General features: G+C 64.8%; 1 protein-coding gene across 1 annotated transcript in view; it reads left to right on the forward strand.

The window, feature by feature from the left end:
• Positions 1 to 6,650: 6,650 nt before the first annotated feature.
• Positions 6,651 to 19,059, forward strand: part of PTPRN (protein tyrosine phosphatase receptor type N) — a 50,734-nt gene continuing 38,325 nt past the window's right edge. The window contains exons 1-2 of the mRNA XM_037912946.2: positions 6,651 to 6,797; positions 18,812 to 18,862. Coding sequence (XP_037768874.1) covers positions 6,713 to 6,797; positions 18,812 to 18,862 — 136 coding nt within the window. The 5' untranslated portion in view covers positions 6,651 to 6,712. The remainder of the gene's footprint in view (positions 6,798 to 18,811; positions 18,863 to 19,059) is intronic.

Below are 19,059 nucleotides of genomic sequence, written 5' to 3' on the forward strand. Positions count from 1 at the left end.
GTTAGCTGCTGCTCCTGGCGGCAGAAACCTGCAGCTCCAGTAGGGCTGCTGGGGGACAAGCTGCGACTCTAAAGGGGCAGGTCCCAAAACGTTCAGTCCCTAATACAGGAGAGGGGGCAGCTGGGGAGAAGGGAGCGAGGGTGCCTCTGCTGGGGGGGAATTGGAAGGGCCCTGGGTCGTTTTGGGGGTCTCAGACAGGCAGGGGTTGCACGTCTGGAGGGGAAGATCTTGCTGAGCTGGGAGGGGAACGTTTGTTTCGAACTGCCCTGGGAGCCGGTCCTGCTGCAGCGCCAGCATGGGGGGCTGCTCGCCCTGGGCTTGTGGCTTGGCCCCCCAGGTCAGAGCAGAAGCGGCACCCTTGTCCGTGCCCCCCGGCCCCAGGGGAGTGGTTTAGCAGAGTACCACTGGGCACGGGGCCCCGCAGGGACAGAGCGGGTGAGGGCCCCGCTCTGGCCGTGCCTCCAGGCTGAGCTGGCGGGACGGGCGAGCCCTGGCTTTTGCTGTGCAGTCTGCTCCCAGAATGACCATCCCCCTCCCACGTGGGGGGGGGAGCCCCCCGTTTAGAGCCCCCTTGGGCCGCAAGCTGGGTTGATGTCCCAGCAGCCAGGGCTTGGCAAAGGGCTGTCTCTCCTTAAGGGCCGAACGTTTCCCCTCTAGAGACGCAGCCTCGTCCCCCTGGGGCCCGGAGGTTTCTGCTCCGTGGTCGGGCAGGGATGGGGTGAGCCGCAGCTACTCCCCTCCGCCTGCTCTCCTGGCTTCGCTCAGCCCCAGCTCCTGGTTCCAGCTGCTGGGAGCGGCCCTCGGGGCCCTGGCCTGCAGGCTGTGGGGCAGGGAGAAGAGGCCAGGAGGGTGGCTGCCTGCTTCTTGTCCCTTCTGGCCTCTTGGCACCAGGTCTGATCCCCGGAGCATGGCTTGCTGTGAAGCCTCATCCGCTGGCTGCTTTGCTGGCCCTGACCTGCCCCAGCCCCGCCTGCACTCGCGAAGGAGCCAGGGGCTGTGGGTCACTGCTACGGTACCGGCCCCGGGCTCCGCAGGGATCTGGCCGTGGCCGTGACGCTCTGTGAAGCCAGCAGCCGCCTGCAGCCGGGGCCGTGCGGACGCTCCGCCGTAACAGCCAGCAGCAGCCGCGGGGAGACGCTGGTCTGCTTGGTCCAACCTCCGGGCGCCAGCACTGTTGTCTTGTGTCCTAAAACAGGAGCGTCCGACTCCTCGCCTTGGACAAACCCCTGGCCGGCGAGCTCAGTGGGGCAGGGCCTGGCTGTTCTGTGAGCCGCTCTGGCCACGGTATCGACCTCGTCCTTCAGGCATAAACCCAGCGGTGGCGGAAGGGGCGCCCTGCCTCGAGTGCCCCCCGCCGCCCACGGTCCCGAGCACCGCACCACTCGGGGGGCCAGGCTCTTGGGGGTGCGGATTGGCAGTGTCTCGCCGCTGTGCCCCAGGTGCAGGGGGCTGCATTGCCCACTGCCAGGGGCATTTGCCCGCCAACAGCCTCCATGTTAACTGCTGAGCTGTGGGGCGACCCCCAGCCCAGCTCAGCTGCTTGCGGGGTGCCAGATCAGCGCAGGCCGGAGCAGCCAGACACGGGAGCTGAAAGACGTTCCTGGCTTTAACTGCTCCTTTCACCCTGCAGCGTGGGGTGGGGCAGCAAGGATGGGAGGGAGCGGCTGTAGGCCGAGACTCTCCCTCCTGTCTAACAAAATTCCTTGGTCCTGTTCGACGAAAGCCGCGTTCGGCGATTCCTCCCCTCGCAGGGCACCGGCTCGGCCCGGAGGGGCCACCCCTGAATGGCTCTGCCAGCTGCTGGCTCTGAACCTGCCTCCAGCCACGTGCCACTATTCGGACATGACCCGCCTGGCTTCTCAGCCCGCCTCTGCCCCTGCCTGTGCTCGGCCATCGCCCGTGGCCAGGCCGCGTCCCAGGCCTGGAGGCGAGGCGCCGTTGGCTAATGCTTGTAGCGGGCCAATTAGTTCAGTAGAGCGGCCGCTCGGCTCCGGGGAAGCTGAGAGCCTCTTTCTGTTTCCGGCTCTAAACTCCTCGCGTTGATTCCGCTCGCCTTGAAAAGGGCGGGACCTCCCTGGGGGCAGGGTCGGGTGCGGGGTCCGGCTTTGGGGTCCTCTGAGCTAGGGGTGTCCGAGCTACATTCCCCTAGAAGCACCGTGGTCCCAAATCAATTGGTTCTGCTTTGTGCACCCGCCGGAGCTCCAGCTGCGGCTCAGATCAGGCCCCAGCCGGTCTCAGTCGCTCGGCGTTTCTCCCAGCCGCCCCTCAGGGGCGCAATAAAGGCAGATCCTGGCTCCTAGACCAGCCCGGCTTGGAGACTGGCACGTCCTTGTGCACCAAGCCCAGGTTATGGTTATGGAACTTGAGCTGCCCCAACGTGCTGTGAGTTCAAACCCTCCCTGGGGCAGATATCGGCAAATGATCTGTAGACAGCTGCCAGTGCTCCCGGTCCCTGTCCCTCCTGCAGTGGGCAAGCCCTTGCCCAGGGGGGTGGTGCTGGCCTGCACTGGGCGTGGGGCCTGCTAGAATCTGTATGAAGATCCAGGCCTGAGGTGGTCTATGGTTTAATAGGGATGAGGCTCTCTATTTATATCACTGCCTACGAGCCCTCATCATGCAGCAGAACCCCCGTCCGCCGTACAGACGGAGAGCAAAGGGGCAGGTCCTGCTCCAGCAAGCTGACGATCTGAGGAAGAGACAAGAGATGGGGTGGACAGCTAGGGAGTGCCAGGAACAAGGAGCCCTGGCGGGGCAGCTTGGCAGGCTGTGGGCTCAGCACACTGTGGCCTAGCGAGGTCGTTTCTGTCGGGCTCTTGGCGAAGGAGCGCTCTGAGGAAGGTGGACGATGAGGTAGCTTTGGGGGTGTTTATGGGGCGCACCTCTGTGACCCAGGGACTGCTTGGAGCCAACTGGCGGGGGGGCACGAGGGGTGCACAGGGGTTTGCAGGTGTCCTCTGGGTCTGATGGCTCTAGAATAGTGTGCCGAAGGCTGGCGTGAGGGCTCTCCCAAGAACCCGTAAAGCTCTGGTCACCACAGTCAGTGTGGCAGGTAGGTACAGCTAGTCACAAAGTGATGTATCTACCCTGAAAGCCGCGTTCTTAAGGCGTGCGAATTCAGCCAGGTCACCAGCAGGTGACAGACAGGTTCTGGTTGGGCAGGGGTAGGAGACACTCCTTTCCCTGGCTGGTCCTTGTGCACTGTGTGTCTCACAATGTCAGTCTGTCCACATAAGGAACCACCAGCTCATCAAAACTGCAAAGTTGGCAAGAGACCACAAAACCAAGTTATTGACATAAACTCTGACCGTGTAGATCATTGTTGCAATCAAGGTCCTATAGTTGCACCAAATCTTGTACAAAGGAGGTCTAGGACGGTGTCTATGGAGAGGTTGTGATTCGCTGGGTAGGATGATGCTGTCTGTATGTGTGTACCATTTTGTAGCTGACGTTTGAATATTGGCTCTGCACTTGTATCTCAATGTGTTTGATTCTAAGTAGCCTCAGGGAGGCATTTGGTCAGCTCCTTGAGAAGGGCAATTCCCAGTAAGTGCCCAATCAGGAAACACTTAACTGACAATGGACTTTGGGAGACGCCAATCCACCTCTGAGCCTTCCTGGGAACGTTCAAACTCACATGTAAACAATGGCGTCCCGGCCTGCAAACTGAGTCATGCTCGGACATGTGACTCGCCCATGTGACTGCAGACTCCATCTTGCTGCTGTGAACTTCCACAGTCAGAACAAAGGGGTCCTTCCACAGGGCAGAGGATATAAAAGGCCCTGGAAACCCCTCCCTCTTGTCTTCAATCCTGCTTCTGACCTCTGGAGGAACCTTGCTACAAACTGAAGCTTTGAACCAAGGACTGAAGGACCCATCCCAGCTGGGGATGTTCTCCAGAGACTTGATTTAAACCTGCCGTTTATTCCATCCCTGCTACAAGCCTGAACCAAGAACTTTGCCGTTACTGTATGTCATTGATTCCTTTAACCAATTCTAGCTCTCATCTCTATTTCTTTCTTTTTATGAAGAAACCTTTAGATTTTAGATTCTAAAGGATTGGCAGCAGCATGATTTGTGGGTAAGAGCTGACTTGTATAGTGACCTGGGTCTGGGGCTTGGTCCTTTGGGATCGAGGGAACCTTTGTTCTTTTACTGGGGTATTGGTTTTCATAACCATCTGTCCCCATACCGAGTGGCGCTGGTGGGGATACTGGAAAACTGGAGTGTCTGAGGGAATTGCTTGTGTGACTTGTGGTTAGCCAGTGGGGCGAGACCGAAGTCCTCTCTGGCTGGCTAGTTTGGTTTGCCTTGGTGTGTGCATAGAAACCCCAGCCTTGGGCTGGGACTGCCCTGCTCTAAGCAATTTGTCCTGAATTGACACTCTCAGTTGTGTCCTGCCAGAGGCAGCATCTCTCAAAGGGGTAGGTTTCAGAGTAACAGCCATGTTAGTCTGTATTCGCAAAAAGAAAAGGAGGACTTGTGGCACCTTAGAGACTAATGCTCAAATAAATTGGTTAGTCTCTAAGGTGCCACAAGTACTCCTTTTCTTTCAAAGGGGTAGGAGACACTCCTCTCCCTGGTGGGTCCTTGTGCACTGTGTGTCTCACAATGTCAGTCTATCCTCACAGGGAACCACCAGCTAATCAAGATTGCGAAGTTGGCAAGAGACCACAAAACTGCCAGGAAGAAACACACAATGGGAGGGTGGCCTGTTTACGACAGGTCAGCGAATCAGGCTGGTGTCTCGGGGGATGCAAGGAGACACTTCGGTCCCTGCAGTGAGGAGCCAAGCTGAGAGCATGGCAGTTCGTGGATGAGGGATCCCAGCTGTTGTGATGAGCCTCGCTGCTGAGCAGTCCTACAGGACGTGACGGTAGCAAGTCGAGGTTCTGGGGTGCGTGGGTAGCCAGGGTGTGTGTGTCAAACAGAGCAGTGATCCCGAGGCGTCCCTGGCACGCCAGGGGCTGTGCAAGCCAGGGGCATCCAGTGGACCAGGAGCTGAGCACTGCGGGGGCCGCTTGCAGGGCTTGAGGGTTGGTGTGTGCCCATGGCTAACCTGCAGAGGGACAGCAGGGCCGGTGAGGCCTGGAGGGCTGGCCTGGTGGGGTTGGGGGCTGACCCCTGGCAGGGAAGGAATGGGAGACGATGAGGGGGCGGCAGTGTTCTGACGGGCCAGGCAAGTAGCTGATGTTTGATGCAATGGAGAGGAGCGAGCTGGGGAGGCGGCAACGAGAGGGGTGACGTGGTGAACGCGGCGGGCCAGGAGAATGCCCGTCGCTGGGTGGGGCGAGGGAACATGGGATCAGGCCGGAGAGACCCACGATGCAGGCACGGAGATGCTGTCACGTTAGCAGGGGTGGGGCAATGCCGCCTGCAGCATTAGGCTCCGAACCTGGTCAGGGGGAGGTGCGGATGCCGGCCGCACCAAGTGTGAGGAGCCGTCGCTGCTAATGGGTTCTTGGACGCTGTCGGCCGGCTCGGCAGGATTAGAGGGTCAGCGGGAAAGGTCAAACGCCGATTTCAGCGGATACGCGCACACCCACAAAAACACATCGCCAGCGAGCGTCCCTGGCAGGCCCAGCTGGGCCCTGGGAGAGAAACTCTGCCGGAGAACGGACCCCAGTGTGAGCGGAGGCTGGTCCCCTCGGACAGAGCCACGGGATGCCCACAACGGGCGTGGGAGTGAGCTGCCACTCGCAACATCCAATAATTATTGTCTGACTCCCACATTGCCCTGCCCTGCCCCGTTGCCCTGCCCTGCCCCATTGTCAGCTTTGCCCTACCCTGCCCCATTGCCCTGCCCCATATCCTGTCCTGCCCCATTGTCAGCTTTGCCCCGTCGTGCCCATTCTCCCACCTGCCCCATTGTCATCCCTGCCTCAATGCCCTGCCGTGCCCCATACCCTGTCCTGCCCCAGTGCCTTGCCCTGCCGCGTATCCTGTCCTGCCCCATTGCCCTGCCCTACCCCATATCCCGTCGTGCCCATTCTCCTGCCTGCCCCAGTGTCATCCCTGCCTCAATGCCCTGCCCCATATCCTGTCCTGCCCCATTGCCCATCCTGCCCCGTTGCCGCGCCCTGCCCCACTGGCTGCCCCACCCCATGGTTTCCTGCACCCCGCAGACAGGGGCAAGCAGGCTTGGGAAGCCCCCTGGTCCCACTCCTGGGAGTCCAGACCGCAACCATCCCATTGGCCCACCTGGTGTGAGGGCGTGTCCCAGGGCTGGGCTGTGATTGGTCTGTTACGCAGGGGGCGTGTCTCTTGTGCCCTCCGCCGGGGTTGTGGTTGATGTCATCGGCAGTGGGCGTGGCTCCTCAGAGAGGGGCGTGTCCTATGACCAAGTGCGATTGGGGCAGCCCCAGGGGTTAACCCCGCTTGCCAGAGGCGGTTGGTCCCTGTGTCGACGGGCGGGTCTCTAGCGAGCACCGTGATTGGTGTATCCCAAAAGGGGCGGGGCTATTCGCAAGGGGCGTGCCCCTGCACAATTAACTTGAGCCAGAGGGGCGTGTCCGGGACGCGGGTTGCGATTGGCTCCCCGCTTGGGGGCGTGTCCGAGCGGCCGGCGGCGAATGGTGGTTCCCGAGGGGGCGTGTCCGGGCGCCGCGCTGTGATTGGCCCCTCGGGCGGGGGCGGGGCCGGCGCTGGGGCGGGCGGGGCGCGGCCGGCGGGAGGCGCTGCGGGCCCGGCATGGTGCGGCGCTGAGCGGCCACGATGGGGCGGCGGCTGCTGCGGGCGCTTCTCTGCCTCCTGCTCGTGGCCGGCCGCCTGCTGCGGGCCGGGGGCGCCGGGCCCCACGGTGAGGGCCGGGCTGGGGGGCCGGGATGGGCTGGGGGGCCCCGGGACCCATGGGGGGGACTAGGCTGAGCTGGGGGGCGCCGGGACCCTTGGGGGGGGGTTGGGCTGGGGGGCGCCGGGACCCATGGGGGGGTTGGGCTGGGGGGCGCCGGGGGGACCGGGACCCATTGGGGGGGCTGCGCTGGGGGGGACTGGGTTGGGCTGGGGGGCCCTGGGACCCATTGGGGGGGTTGGGCTGGGGGGTGCCGGGGAGACCGGGACCCATGGGCTGGGGGTCGGGCCGGGCACTGGGAAGCCAGACTGGCGGGGGTGGACTGGGGAGAGCTGAGCTGAGGGGAGCCGGGCTATCGGGGCAGCGTTGGCTGGGAAGCGGGGAAGGGGGTCCAGCTGGGACTGGGGCTGGGGGGAGACGGGTTACAGCCAATGGGGGCTGTGTGAGGGTCGGGTGTGGTTGCTCTCTGGGCACCCAGCGTCTTCTCTGGGCCGGACCCCCATGCACGGGGCGCTGCTGCTCGGACCCCAACTATCGAGGCGGGGGGGGGGGAGAGAGAAAGAGGTCGTCTCCCTCCCCCCGGCCCGTGCACTGGGCCCCCAGCAGTGCATGGATTGGGGGGGCCGGCTGTCGCCTATGCACCTGCCCTGCACACCTGGACTGCGACGCTCCATTGTGGCTTTTGGGGGGGTCACTGTGTGCATGAGGTGGGGGAGAAAGTGGGATCCCCTCTGTGATGTGTTGGGAGTCCCAGGGCTGCACCCCCCAGGCTCCCTGCACTGCTGTTAGCTTCCTCTCGGGGAGCAGGGTCAGTTCGGTGGTGATTTCCCTCCCAGGCCCCTGGGCTCTGCACCCCGGCTCATTCCACACTCTGGTTTCCATCCCAGGCTGGGCAGAGCCCTGGGAAGTCGCTGGCTGCCCTAGCAGGAGTGACCCCTTGGGCTGCACCTGGAAATCCTAATCCTGCTCCCCTGAGGGCTGGGAGCATGGGCAGCGCTGACAGGGATGGGGGTTGGGGGGCCAGATCCAGCCTGAGTCTTTGCAAACAACCCCCCAAGGAATGCAGCTGGGAGCACAAGCAGAGCCCAGACTCTGGGGTGGGATGAACCTGCCCCCTCCCCACCCCCAATCCCAGGTATTTAGCTGGATCCCCCTGCTCCCGGCAGGACGATGATGTCACCCCTTTGCGTGGCTGCCTGTCACGAGGCACGTCATGGAGCTCGCAAGCCCAGCCCTGTGGACCCCCTTAGCTCATCGCTCGCCCTGCTCCTTAGGATGCTCTGATCTCCTGTCTCAGGCATTATTCCTCCTCTGCTCAGCTGCAGACGTCGCTCGGTCCCTGCCTGCCAGCGCTGGGGGAATGCCTCCCCTTCTTTGCTGACGCCATCCCAGCTGCTTCCTTTTCCAGCCGGGCTGCCGATCCCCTGCCCGTCGGTTTCCAGCGCGCCTCTCCTGCCCAGGGCCCCGTCGCCCCGCCCAAGGCTTCTTCCCCTTTGTGGCATCAGCTGCGGGGTCCAGCTGGGCGCCTGCACACAGAGATACGCAGGCTGGTGCCTTCCCTCGCCGGGCGAGGTCCCTGGAGCCCAAAGGGTTTCATGGCAGGTGCCGGTGATGCTGCTCTCGGGGGATGTGCCAGACGCCCCCTCCCCAAGCAGCCTCTCCTCTCCACCCCCCAACATGGGGCTCTTGTGCCCCCATGGTGAGAGCCGGGCTAGGGAGTGCCAGGCCTGCCGATATTTGGGTTCCCCGCAGTAGTGGGACTGAGCTGGGCTTCCTGCGTTTCCCAGGCCTGCTGCTCGAAGGGCCCAATCCGGAGTCCCCTCCACAATGCTAGGGATAGAGCTGGAGATGCTCGGTGCGTCTCTGTCTGCCCGCAGGGCTGGGGTGTCCCCGCCAGGCCCCTGTCTGGGCTGGGTCTCGCGTGGGGGCTCTCCTTGTGCCGCAGCGGGGTTTGTTCCTGCACCACCCAGCTCTGCTCCTTCCCGTAACACACTGGCCAGTAGGTGCCAGGGGGCTCCCCCAGGCCTGCCGCTCTCCCCTGAGGGCTGCCCGCTGCCCAGGGAGCGCCTGTGAAATGGGGTAGGAGCCAGTGCCCTGAGTGCATCTAGACCTGTGCTGGGAGCTCGGGCAGGTGGCATGTCTGGGACCCCGGGACTCAGCGCCCCTGTGTGGAGCCACCTGCAGCCCTGCTGGGCTCTGGCTGCTCCTGACGGGGGGGTGCCTCAGTCCTGAGCTGGGGAGGCTGTTTGAGGGGAGCAGAGAACAATGGGGATGCTGCTAGAGAGGAGGTGGCAGAGATGGGGGGCAGAGGAGCTGGAGAGGAGGGCCGGCCGGAGCTGGGATCTAGAGCGCTTTGCAGCCAGGGCAGCTCTGAGCTGGATGCAGTGGGTTTGCTGGAGGCGCGGGCGTTGCTCACGGCAGTCCCTCGGTGCAGGGGTGCGGCTGGAGGCCAGGCTGTGCGGGGACCTGTGCTGGGCTTGGGAAGGCTCCAGCCTCTGGTGAGGGCAGAGAGAGTCCGGTGGCGGCTGGGGCCCTGGTGGTGAAATGTTTCATGTCCGGTTGGCCCTGACGCCCCCCACCCGCCCTGCTCTCTGGGGGCAGAGCTGGGCAGTGAGAGGAGTGACGGTACGTCCTGACTTAAGGGCATATTTGGCACATGCCCCTGGGCAAAGGGTGGTCTCTGCCCAGCACCCCAGGGTTCCTTAGAGCCCTCGGGGAGGGTGGTGGTGGTGAGGCTTTGGGGCATTGGAGGCGGGGTGTGGAGGGAGGGAGTGCTTGGGCAGATCTAGGGTGCAGGGTGCCAGCTCCAAAGCTGCCCTGCACTTTATCTTCCTCCTCCGGGACCTTGAAGCCTCTAAAATCCAAATATGGTGGACGTGACGCCCAGCAGGCTCGAGCCGGCCTGAGCGAGGCCGGGGATTGGCGTACCCAGGCTGTATAACCAGGGTGCCCACCGCATGCCTGGCTCTGCCCCTGCAGCGTCTTCTGGGGCCATTCCTCCTCCCCTCAGGACAGGGAGGGCCCAAGCCGTGTTGGCTCCCATGGGAACGATCGTGGGCTCCTCGGAGCCTGGTACAGAAGGTGTTGTGGGCCCCACCGTTGGTGTGGGGCTGGGCTGGGGGTGTGACTGGCGGCTGAAATTGCTCTCATGTCCTGTAGTCAGTTCTGCTCCCCTGGCGATGCCCTGGGGTGTGTGGGGGAATGAGGGGCCGGGGAGCCCAGAGGATGCGGTGGCCTCGCTAGTCTGGGGGCACCTCGTCTCCGAGCAGGGCACCCGGGACCTTATGGAGGTCGGGGAGGTGCTGTGCTAGTGACACCGAAGGGCAGTGGGGCTCCGTCACTCCCGGCTGAGCCCTGAGCCCCTGGGCATGAGCAGGCTGTGGGTGCAGGCCTGTGGCCTTCAGCCCGACCCCCTCCCAAAGCCCCGGCTGGGCTGGTGGCTGTCCCGGGCTGGCCGTGTGAGAGGGGTGGGCGTCTGGACAGCTTCAAGGACTCGCCTCTGCCATTGATCGCCTGTGGGCGCTGCCCACAGGCCCTGTGCGCTGGGACAAGCCAGCGTGGGGGTGGGGGGGCAGGGCTGCCAGCTCCTCCCCGGCTAGCTGTGAGGTGACTAGAAACGGGGCAGCTTCCGGGTCGTGCCAGCCTCTCCCTGTCCAAGGTGCGGCCTGGCACCCTCGCTCTGTCTTTGAGCTGGCACAGGCCCCGGGGCTGCGGTGGGAGGCTGGAGCCAGCGTCCCTGGGGCAGGACAGGCCCGAGTGCCTCTCCCCTGGCGGAGATGCTGCGGTGGGGGGCGGCGAATCCCCGCCCTGGGGGGGAGGCAGGTGGCTGTGCAGAGCGCGGTCAGCCCAGCGGCCCTGTAGCCCCCTCCTGCGCTGGGCTGCCATGGGCGGATTCTCCTGCCTCGGGAGGCCGCTGACTCACTGCTGGGATGTCACAGCTGATGCCCTGCGTCTGCCTGTGACTCACCAGGCCCCGGGCACCTGGGCTGCTGCACGCTCCTGTCTCTGCTCAGCTCTGCCCTGCCTGCTCGCGAGGGTCCCAGGTCCGATCGGATCCCAAACGGGGCTCGCTGCCTCCGGGGGGCCTGCCCCCCTCCCGAGCCATCTGCTGCCCTGCGCCTCGCTCACGTGGGGCAGCCATCTCCTCTTCCACCGGGAGCTCGGTGCCACCACGTCGGTACGGCTAGGCTGCCCCAGCCCCGCAGCAGCTGGGTGGCCACCTGGCTCAGGAGCCTTCGGAGGGAGCTGTCCCCTGGGCAGGGAGGGGGCGACTGACTGCGGGGGTGCACCTGTATTCCGGTGGGGTTGGGCTTCTCCTGGGGGTTTCTGCGGGGGCTGAGGGCGGAGTCTCTTGTACTTGGCCAGGGTGGGCATGTAGCTCTGTCTTTAGCTCTGTGTTTTGCTCTGGCTTGGAGCACCTAGGTCACTCGATAGTTCGGGGGGCTGGCTCTGGGGGGCTGTGTTGGGGGGGGGCTGGGTGCAGCGTGTGTCTGGGCTGTTTGGGTTGCGGGGGATGTAAGGGGAGATCCCTCCAGTACCCCAGGCCTGCAGCTGTCTCAGGGACTCAGTGTCCTATGGATCCCCCTTGGTTCTCCCTCCCTGCGGTGGTGGTAGGAGGGGTGGGCAGGGCTCCCCTGTCTGTCTGGGGATTCCCCTGCTCCTGGCAAGTGGCTTCCCCTCCCCCCTCGGCTAGAGCCGGGAAGGGCCCATCTCCCTGGCAGGTCAGCGCAGGCTGTCCCCGTGGCCACCTCCCGATGCCCTGCTGGCAGCTGCCAGCCCTCCCCAGTCTCCTTCGCAGCCTGTGCCCCCCCCGTGCCCCAGCTCTCTGGGGGCAGGGGTGCAGAGAGCTGGGCCCTGGCCTGGCATGGGCAGAGCTGTGGTGAGCTGGGGGCTGTGTCAGCAATGTGCCAGGAGCCCAAGGGCCACCCCCGTGGAGCGCGACGCTGCGGGATGCTTGGTCAGATCGATTTGGGGCCCCCATTGAATGTTCCTGGTTCAGGAGGCGTGAGCGGGCAGCTGGGTCGCGCCCTGTGCCAGCCCCCCACGTGAGCTCAGGAGAGTAGCCGGCCCTCTTCCTGTGCAGCCAGCTAGCGGCCCCATCGGGGCGTGCCTGCCGGAGACGCGGGAAGGGACCCGCGGGGACGGGTGGAAATGTGGCCAGGCAGTGTCCGTCAGAATGGCGCTGGGGCTGGCCAGAACCCCGGGATGGGAGATGGCTGGGACAGATGGGTCGTCCCCAGCCCTGCCTGGGGCCGGGGCTGGATTTTGATGGGTCCAGCAACAGGGCTCCGGGAGTCGCAGGCGCCTGCCAGCTCGCTCCTCCTGAGGGTCCGTCGCAGCCCCTGCTGTGCAGCCTCCTCCCACAGTGCCCCGGTCACCGTCCCTGCCCCGAGGGGCGCCGGCCGGGGGCGTCAGGAGGCGCGTGGGACGCCGCAAGCTGCTGCTCTTCGCAGAAGGCCTCCCTGCAGGCGGGCCCAGGCTGGGCCAGTCCGTCCTGAACCCGAGGCAGCTGCTGGCACCCCAGGCCCTGCTGCTGGTTTTGGTTGGTGGGAGACTGGGCCTGGCCATCTGGGGTCTGCAGAAGCTGTCAGGCGACCGGCCCGGGGGGCCCTGACTGCCTGGGCTCCTCCCAGCCATGCTGTGCGCCCGACTGCCCTAGTGTGAGTCGCGGCCTCGCACACGCACCCAGCGCTGCAGTCCCCTCGTGCAGCGCGTGCTGGCATGGGGGGGCTGCGTTAATGGTGACGCAGGAACAAGGGCTTGGACGTTTTAGCGACTGAGTAAATCCCTGGCAGGCAGCAGGGGCTGGATTGGCGCCCCTGGAGGCTGACGCTTTACCGCCCGGGGTCAGGTCCCAGCTCCAGCCCAGGCTCCCCGGGTGAGACCCTGCATGGCTCCGTTCCTGGTTCCCAGCTGTGCAGTGGGGTAACGAGCCCTTCTCCTGCCCTGTGTGCCTTGCCAGCTCTGGAGCAGGCCATGTCCCTGTGTGTACAGGGCCTGGCGCCGTGCGCTGGGCTGCTGTTGGCAGAGTTCAGGCCATCACGGAACGGCCAGTCCCGGGAGAGCAGGGACTCGGCGCGGGATTTAGGGGGCTGCGATCCTGGGCTGTTCGGGGAGGGGAGCAGGAGCAGGGAGGGGATATACCCTGGGGAGACCTGCCCCCGTCGGCCGTAGGTGGTGGTTGGAGGCTGCGGAAAGGTGCCCCCCGAGGAGCGGGAGGCTGGCGGAAGCGCCGGCCGGCAGCAGAGTGAGGTTCAGTGTGTCGCGAATGTTGACGTGGCCGTGGCGGCTCAGCCTTGGCGGGGAGAGGCGAGCGGGGGCCAGGGGCTGGACGCTGCAGCTGGGCAGACTCCAGTGTTACCAGGGCGGGTGGCCGTGGTGGGTTGCGATTCTCCTGCCCTGGTGCCTTCACGCCGCCGTCCCGCTGCTCGTTGGCGGCCTGGTTTCCTCCGCCCTGCCGGGGAGGGAGCGCCACGGTTCAGGGCAGCGGTTTGTTTGCTGGGGCTGCGGAAGCGCGTCGGGGCCCCGTGGTGCTGGGCGCTGCACGTCGCTGGATGGAAGGGGGGTCCCTGCCCCACAGGGGTCGTGGCTGGGCCCATTGTGGGGCCGTGGTTTGTTTCACACGTGGCTGGGGGGACGGAGTTGGGCAGTTCAGCACCATGGGCAGCTCCCAGCAGGCGGGGCGGGGGGGAACGTGGTTCCTTTGCCATGAGACAGGCCTCGTGTGCCGTGCTTTGGGACCTGATGCCCCAGGGGCAGACGGGCCCTGCGCTGATGCCCCAGGGGCAGACGGGCCCTGCGCTGATGCCCCAGGGGCAGACGGGCCCTGCGCTGATGCCCCAGGGGCAGACGGCGCGGCAGGCCTGTGGTGTGTTCCCTTTTGGAGAGGGGTGAGCCGCCAGGGGTCAGCACAGACAGGAGACCCTGGGCGATTGATCCAGGGCAGGGTCACTCGCGCCAGCCCTTTCCAGGGGGCTCGCTTGCTTCCCGGCACTGGAGCTGCTGCCCCTTCCCTTGGGGAACGTTTCCCCAGCCGGCTCTGGCTCCTGGCCAGGGGCAGCAGGCCCCCAGCCCTTCCCCCGGAGGGATTCCCAGCCGGATCCCTCTCCCTGGGAGCTGCAGCTTGAATTTCCCATTGCTCCGCGTGTCCAGTGCCAAGGCTGTGTCCGTCCCTCCCGCCCCTGCCCTGTCTAACCCCTTGGAGGGCAGACTCTGTCTGTGGGGATGGGGCCCTTCTGCTGCGTGTGGCAGCAGTGCCGGGTTCAGTCGGGCTCCCAGGCGAGAGCCCGTGCGTGGGGCAGCTCAGGGCGGCGGGGCTGGGTGTCCCGGGCAGAGCAGCCCCAGCCTGGCGCCCAAGGCCGGCGGCAGAGGGGCGCTTTGCTCCAGGCCGACCAGACCCCTCCCGCCAGCTGCTTTCTCATTCCTGCCTTCCTGGCCCTTCTCTGGCTGAGTCATCGGCTGCTGCTGGGCTGAGGGAAGCGGGGGGGGGGAATCTGCCCATCAGGCCCATGTTGTGCGCCCCCCCCCCCACTCCTGACGCTGCTGTTGTGAGGGGGCAGAAGGGAGTGGGCTGGGCTGGCAGCTTCCGTGGCGGACGGCAGCTGGTGCGTTGTCTCTGCCCCTCCCCATCCCTGCGTCAGGCAGGCCCCCTCTCCTCCTGCTGGGCCAGCAGGCTACCGAGTGACGTGCGTGGGCCAGGCCGTGGGAGCAGCCCTGCAGCGACCCGAGCCTGGCTCCCCTCCGAGGTCCAAGCCCCCTGTGTCCCCACATCTCTCGCCGGCCTGCTCTGGCTTCCCCATCTCTGTCCTGTCCCCTCTTCCCACCCGCCTTTCCCTGCAGCTCCACGTGCTTCCCCCTTTCCAAGTCCGGGCCTGCCCTCCGCCAGCACCTCCCCACGCCGCCCCTCCTTTGGCTGCGTGGGGCAGGCCCTGTCCAGCCTGCCTGGCGGTTCCTTGGACACCCTGGGGAAGGTCTTGTCTTGGCTGTCCCCTCCCCTACGGGGAGATTTGGGGGTTGAGCCCCCCAGGGCCAGCCACAGGCCTGATGTCCCCAGTCCTGCTGGGGGGACAGTTATCACACCCTTCGTTTGTCTCTCACCCTCTGCCCTGTACTGATCTCCCCAGCCTGGGGGGAGGGGATGGGGGGCAGCTCTCGAGCTGGGTTGGGCTGAACCCTGGAGAACAGGCTGCAGGGACCATCCTGCCTCAGGGCCTCGGACAGAGCAAGACACAAGCTTGCTCAGCTGAGGGCTGGGGCCCCCCTCGTTGGGCACTGGCACCAATCTCAGGGTCAGAGCTCTGCCCCCAGGTTTGGGACCGTCTCTTGGAGGACCCCATCTGTGTGCCAGACCCCTGAGGCGTGTCTTCCTCCAGGGTCAGCCACATGCCCTCCTGCGCCTGAACCTCTGGGGCTCCAGCCCCCCTGCTTCCCACGGTGGGCTCCAGACAGCGAGCCCCACTGAGACCGACCCTGGGCAGAGACTTGTCCCCGTGCAGGGGTCAGTGCACCTCGCCCAGCGTCGCAGGGCCACGCAGCCAGTGCAGGCGGAAGTCAGGTTTGTTACTCAGCGGGACGCAGCACAGGGAGGCCTGAGGTCAGGCCAGAGAAAGGAAGGTTAAAGCACCGGGCGCCCGGGTCAGCCAGAGCCCAGCCGCGCTGTCGTGAGCCCGTCTGTCTCGGTCCGTTCCCCGGTGAGAGCCCCCCTTCCCCGGCCTTGTTCTCCAGCTGGGGGATTGTGCTCCGCTTCCCTGCAGAGCGGGGGTGCGCGCGCACACAGTGTGTCGTGGGTGTCCGTGTCCTGTGACTGGCTTTGCCGTCGTCTTCCCAGGGTTGGGCTGGGCCAGTCCTTGTTAATGCCCCATCCCGGCTCAGGCAAACTGTCCTCCCCCCGACTGTACCAGTGCAGCATATCGGGGCCCCCTGCCCCTTGGGGACTGAACGGAGCAGGGTCGCTCTGAGCAGTGACCTGGGGCAGTTTGAACCACCAGTGTTCAGTGGTGTCGCGGCATCTTTCCCCTGCCCTCGGTCACTGTCCCGTCCGGCACTTCCAGGCCTCTCCCAGCTCCGTTGCTAATCACTGAACCTTACGCGGCTCAGAGCAGGGTCACGTCCTCCCTCCGGTCGGGTCTGGCCAACGGCACCAGCAGGGCACAGGGGGGTTCCTGCGGTCCCCCACCCCTTTTGCCACCACAAAACCTTTGGCTTTGGACCCGGGCTGGGGTCCTGTGACTGCCCTCCCCCTGGTCTGCCAGGGGGTGAGGGGGGCAGCGACCCCCCACCTCCATGGGCCAGCCGTCCTGGCTGCAGTGCACAGTGTCCTTGCCCCTAGGCTGGGGTAGGCAGTGACCCCAGGAGCATTTGGTCTTGCCCCAGGGGCCGAGGAGGCCGGGGTGCAGGGTTCTCCCTCACATCGGCAGGCCCCCGAACGTCAGGGCTATGCCTGTGCGAGGAGCCCATCTCCCCTCTTGGGGTTAACCTGCTGCCCTCACCCCCAGGACAGAGCCCCCTCCTAATGGGCCAGGGTTCGGGGTCTCTTGGGGAGACCCTGCTGTGGCCACCCTCTGACCAGGCGTCTCTGGTACCAGCAGCAGTCTTATGGCTGCTTTACCCTTCGCTGCTGCCCTCCCAGTCTGCGTGACCCCTCGCCGGGGTCGGCTGCTCCCCCACCTTTGGGTTTCCCTGAATCCTGCTTCTGGGGTGCCTGCGCTGGGTCCCTTTCCCTGGACCCAGTCCCCTTGGGTCTCTTTCCATCCCGAGACCTACTGTCCCCAGACTCCTCTGCCAGCTGACCTGCCCTGCGAGACCCTCGGGCGTCCTGGCCACTGGCCACGTGCTCAGCTCATGGGGATGGATCTCAGACCTGCTCCAGCCCAGCCGGGTTACACTGATCCTCCGGCACGGTGACCCTGACCCCAGGCGCAGAGAGATTCTCCCTGCAGGGTCGGGGCTCACATCTTCGCACACCCCGAAACAGTCTCCCATATGCCCCAGGGGTCCACTCCAACCTAAGCATGGAGCCTTTGTAAACAGCTCCTAGTCCCCATCTCCACCCGTCCATCTGGCCGTGCGCCCCATGGCTCCGGGGCCAAGTTGGGGGTGAGATAGTGTAGCCTGTTCGCAGAGTCAGCCTGGTTCAGATCACAAGCCAGTGAAGCAGGTATCGATATCTCCCCTCTTAAACTGGGGCAGCAGTTTGGTATCTAGGCTGCCCGTGGAATTGGTATCCTGGGGCCTTTCCTCACTCACCCCTCGGTGGGATCTCTTGCCCCTCGGCTTCTCCAGCTCCAGTTCAGGCTTTTGCTGGTTCTCTTGGTTATTCCACCGTTCTTCCTCATGCTTTCGCTCCCTCTCGCTGTCAGCTCGCTCCCTCTCGCCGTCAGCGAGCTCCTTCGCTCTCCGCTCCAACACCCACCGCTTCAGATATATCAGTGGGGAGCCTGGTTGAGCTTAATCAGCTGTGCCTTGTTGAGCTTACCCATGCATAACCATCTCCCTGCACAGGTTTACGATGCCCTTCTTAGGGAGGTGGTTATAGGACATCTCCTTTGACTACCCTTGTTTTACTTCTGCAAGTCACTTATTGCAAAATACTGCTAGTGCATTCAGCATCCCACTCCTGCCACCAACAGTCATGGATCCACAGGATCAGTGCTATGACCCCACCCTCGGAACAGTCTCTTGGAGCAACCCCTTCCATGCGCCAGACCCCCTGGGGGTCTCATTCTTCCTTCAGGGTAGGCCTTGCGGCCTCACTGGCTCCTGAGACTGAACCTCTGGGGGTCCAGCCCTCCTGCTTCACGCTGCAAGCTCTGTTCGGCGAGTCCTACTGAGACGGACGCTGTCCACTCTGCAGAGGTTACCGCAGCTCAGCCAGTGGTTGCCGTGGCTCTCGGGCAGCCTACGTCACAGGCCATCTTTGGGCAGTGCTTTAACCTTCAGTTCCCTGTGCTCCCCTGTGGTCCACTCTGGTCAGCCCAGAGCCCAGCCCAGCTGCAGTGACTCCCTCGGTCCAAGCTGCGTCTGTGTCTCCATCTCACCGCCCTGGTCAGAACCCAGGTGAGAGCCCCTGCCTGCTTCCAGCCGCCAGCCCTTTGTCCTGGGGGATTGCGCCCAGCCTCCCGGCTGAGAGGTGGGGAAATCCCCCGCCCCCCATGCTGTTTGCTCGGGGCGAATGTCCTGGTGACTGCATTTGCTGTTCTCCTCTGGGATTCTCCACTGACCTGGGCCAGTCCCTTGTGATGACTGAGGCTAAGAATTAGGGATAGTTTTAGTAAAGGTCAGGGACAGGGTCGTGGGCAATAAACACAAATTCAGGGAAGCCCGTGACCTGCCCCTGACTTTCACTAAGAGTAGCCCTGTCAAAATAGGGAGGGAGGATAGTTCGGCCCCCACTGCTGCTGCGGTGAGTGGGAGCAGGTCCCCTGCGCAGTGGCTGGGAGCTCTGGGGTCCCCCCACCGCCCGGGGAGGCGAGGAGCTCCAGGGTCCCCCCAGCAGGGCTGGGTCTGGAAGCTGCAGGGGGCCAGCTGGGAGCTCCTGGGTCCCCCTGCTGCCCAGTGGCTAACTGCTGCGGGCAGGGGCCCCCCCAGCTGACAGCTCTAGCCCCGGGCAGAAGGTGTCACGGAGGTTGCTGGAAGTCACGGATTCCATGACCTCCGTGACATAATCGTAGCCTTAGAGATGACCCATCCTGGCTCTGAAGGCTGGGGCCACCCACACCTGTCACTTAGCTTGCCCTGAGGGCAAACGGTCCCCCTCCGCCCCCACTGGAAAACAATGCAGCATATAGGGGAAACTGAGGCACACATAAGATCATAAACATTTCCCATAAACTTTGTCACAGGCAGCTAGTGGAGCAGCGGGGGAGGGGGGGTCAGCATGCCGTGTGCCCGCGCAGAGCATGTTGGGGGTGGAGTCGTTGGGGGGGGGGGGGTCCAGCCCCTGGAGGGCCCCCCCCCCACTCCCTCCCTACATGCTGGCTGTTTGTTCGTTTGGGGGATGCTAACTGTCCCCGTGTCTGTCCCAGGCTGCCTGTTCGACAGGAGACTCTGCTCCCAGCAGGAGGTCTGTGTGCAGGGTAAGTGACCTGGGACCCTGGGAGGGAGGGGCCGGCCCCATATCGGCTCGGTGTCGGGGAAGGGGGGCAGTGCCCTCTGGCTCGGCGGGGTGAGGCTGAGTCCTGCCACGACCTGGGGCCTTGCTGTGGTGATGCCCCAGCAGTGAAAGGCGACCCCGGGGGGGAACTGCTGAGGCTGGAGCACCTGGTGCAGGGGG

Source organism: Chelonia mydas, chromosome 11 (assembly GCF_015237465.2).
Source record: "Chelonia mydas isolate rCheMyd1 chromosome 11, rCheMyd1.pri.v2, whole genome shotgun sequence".
NCBI classification, from domain to species: Eukaryota; Metazoa; Chordata; order Testudines; family Cheloniidae; genus Chelonia; species Chelonia mydas.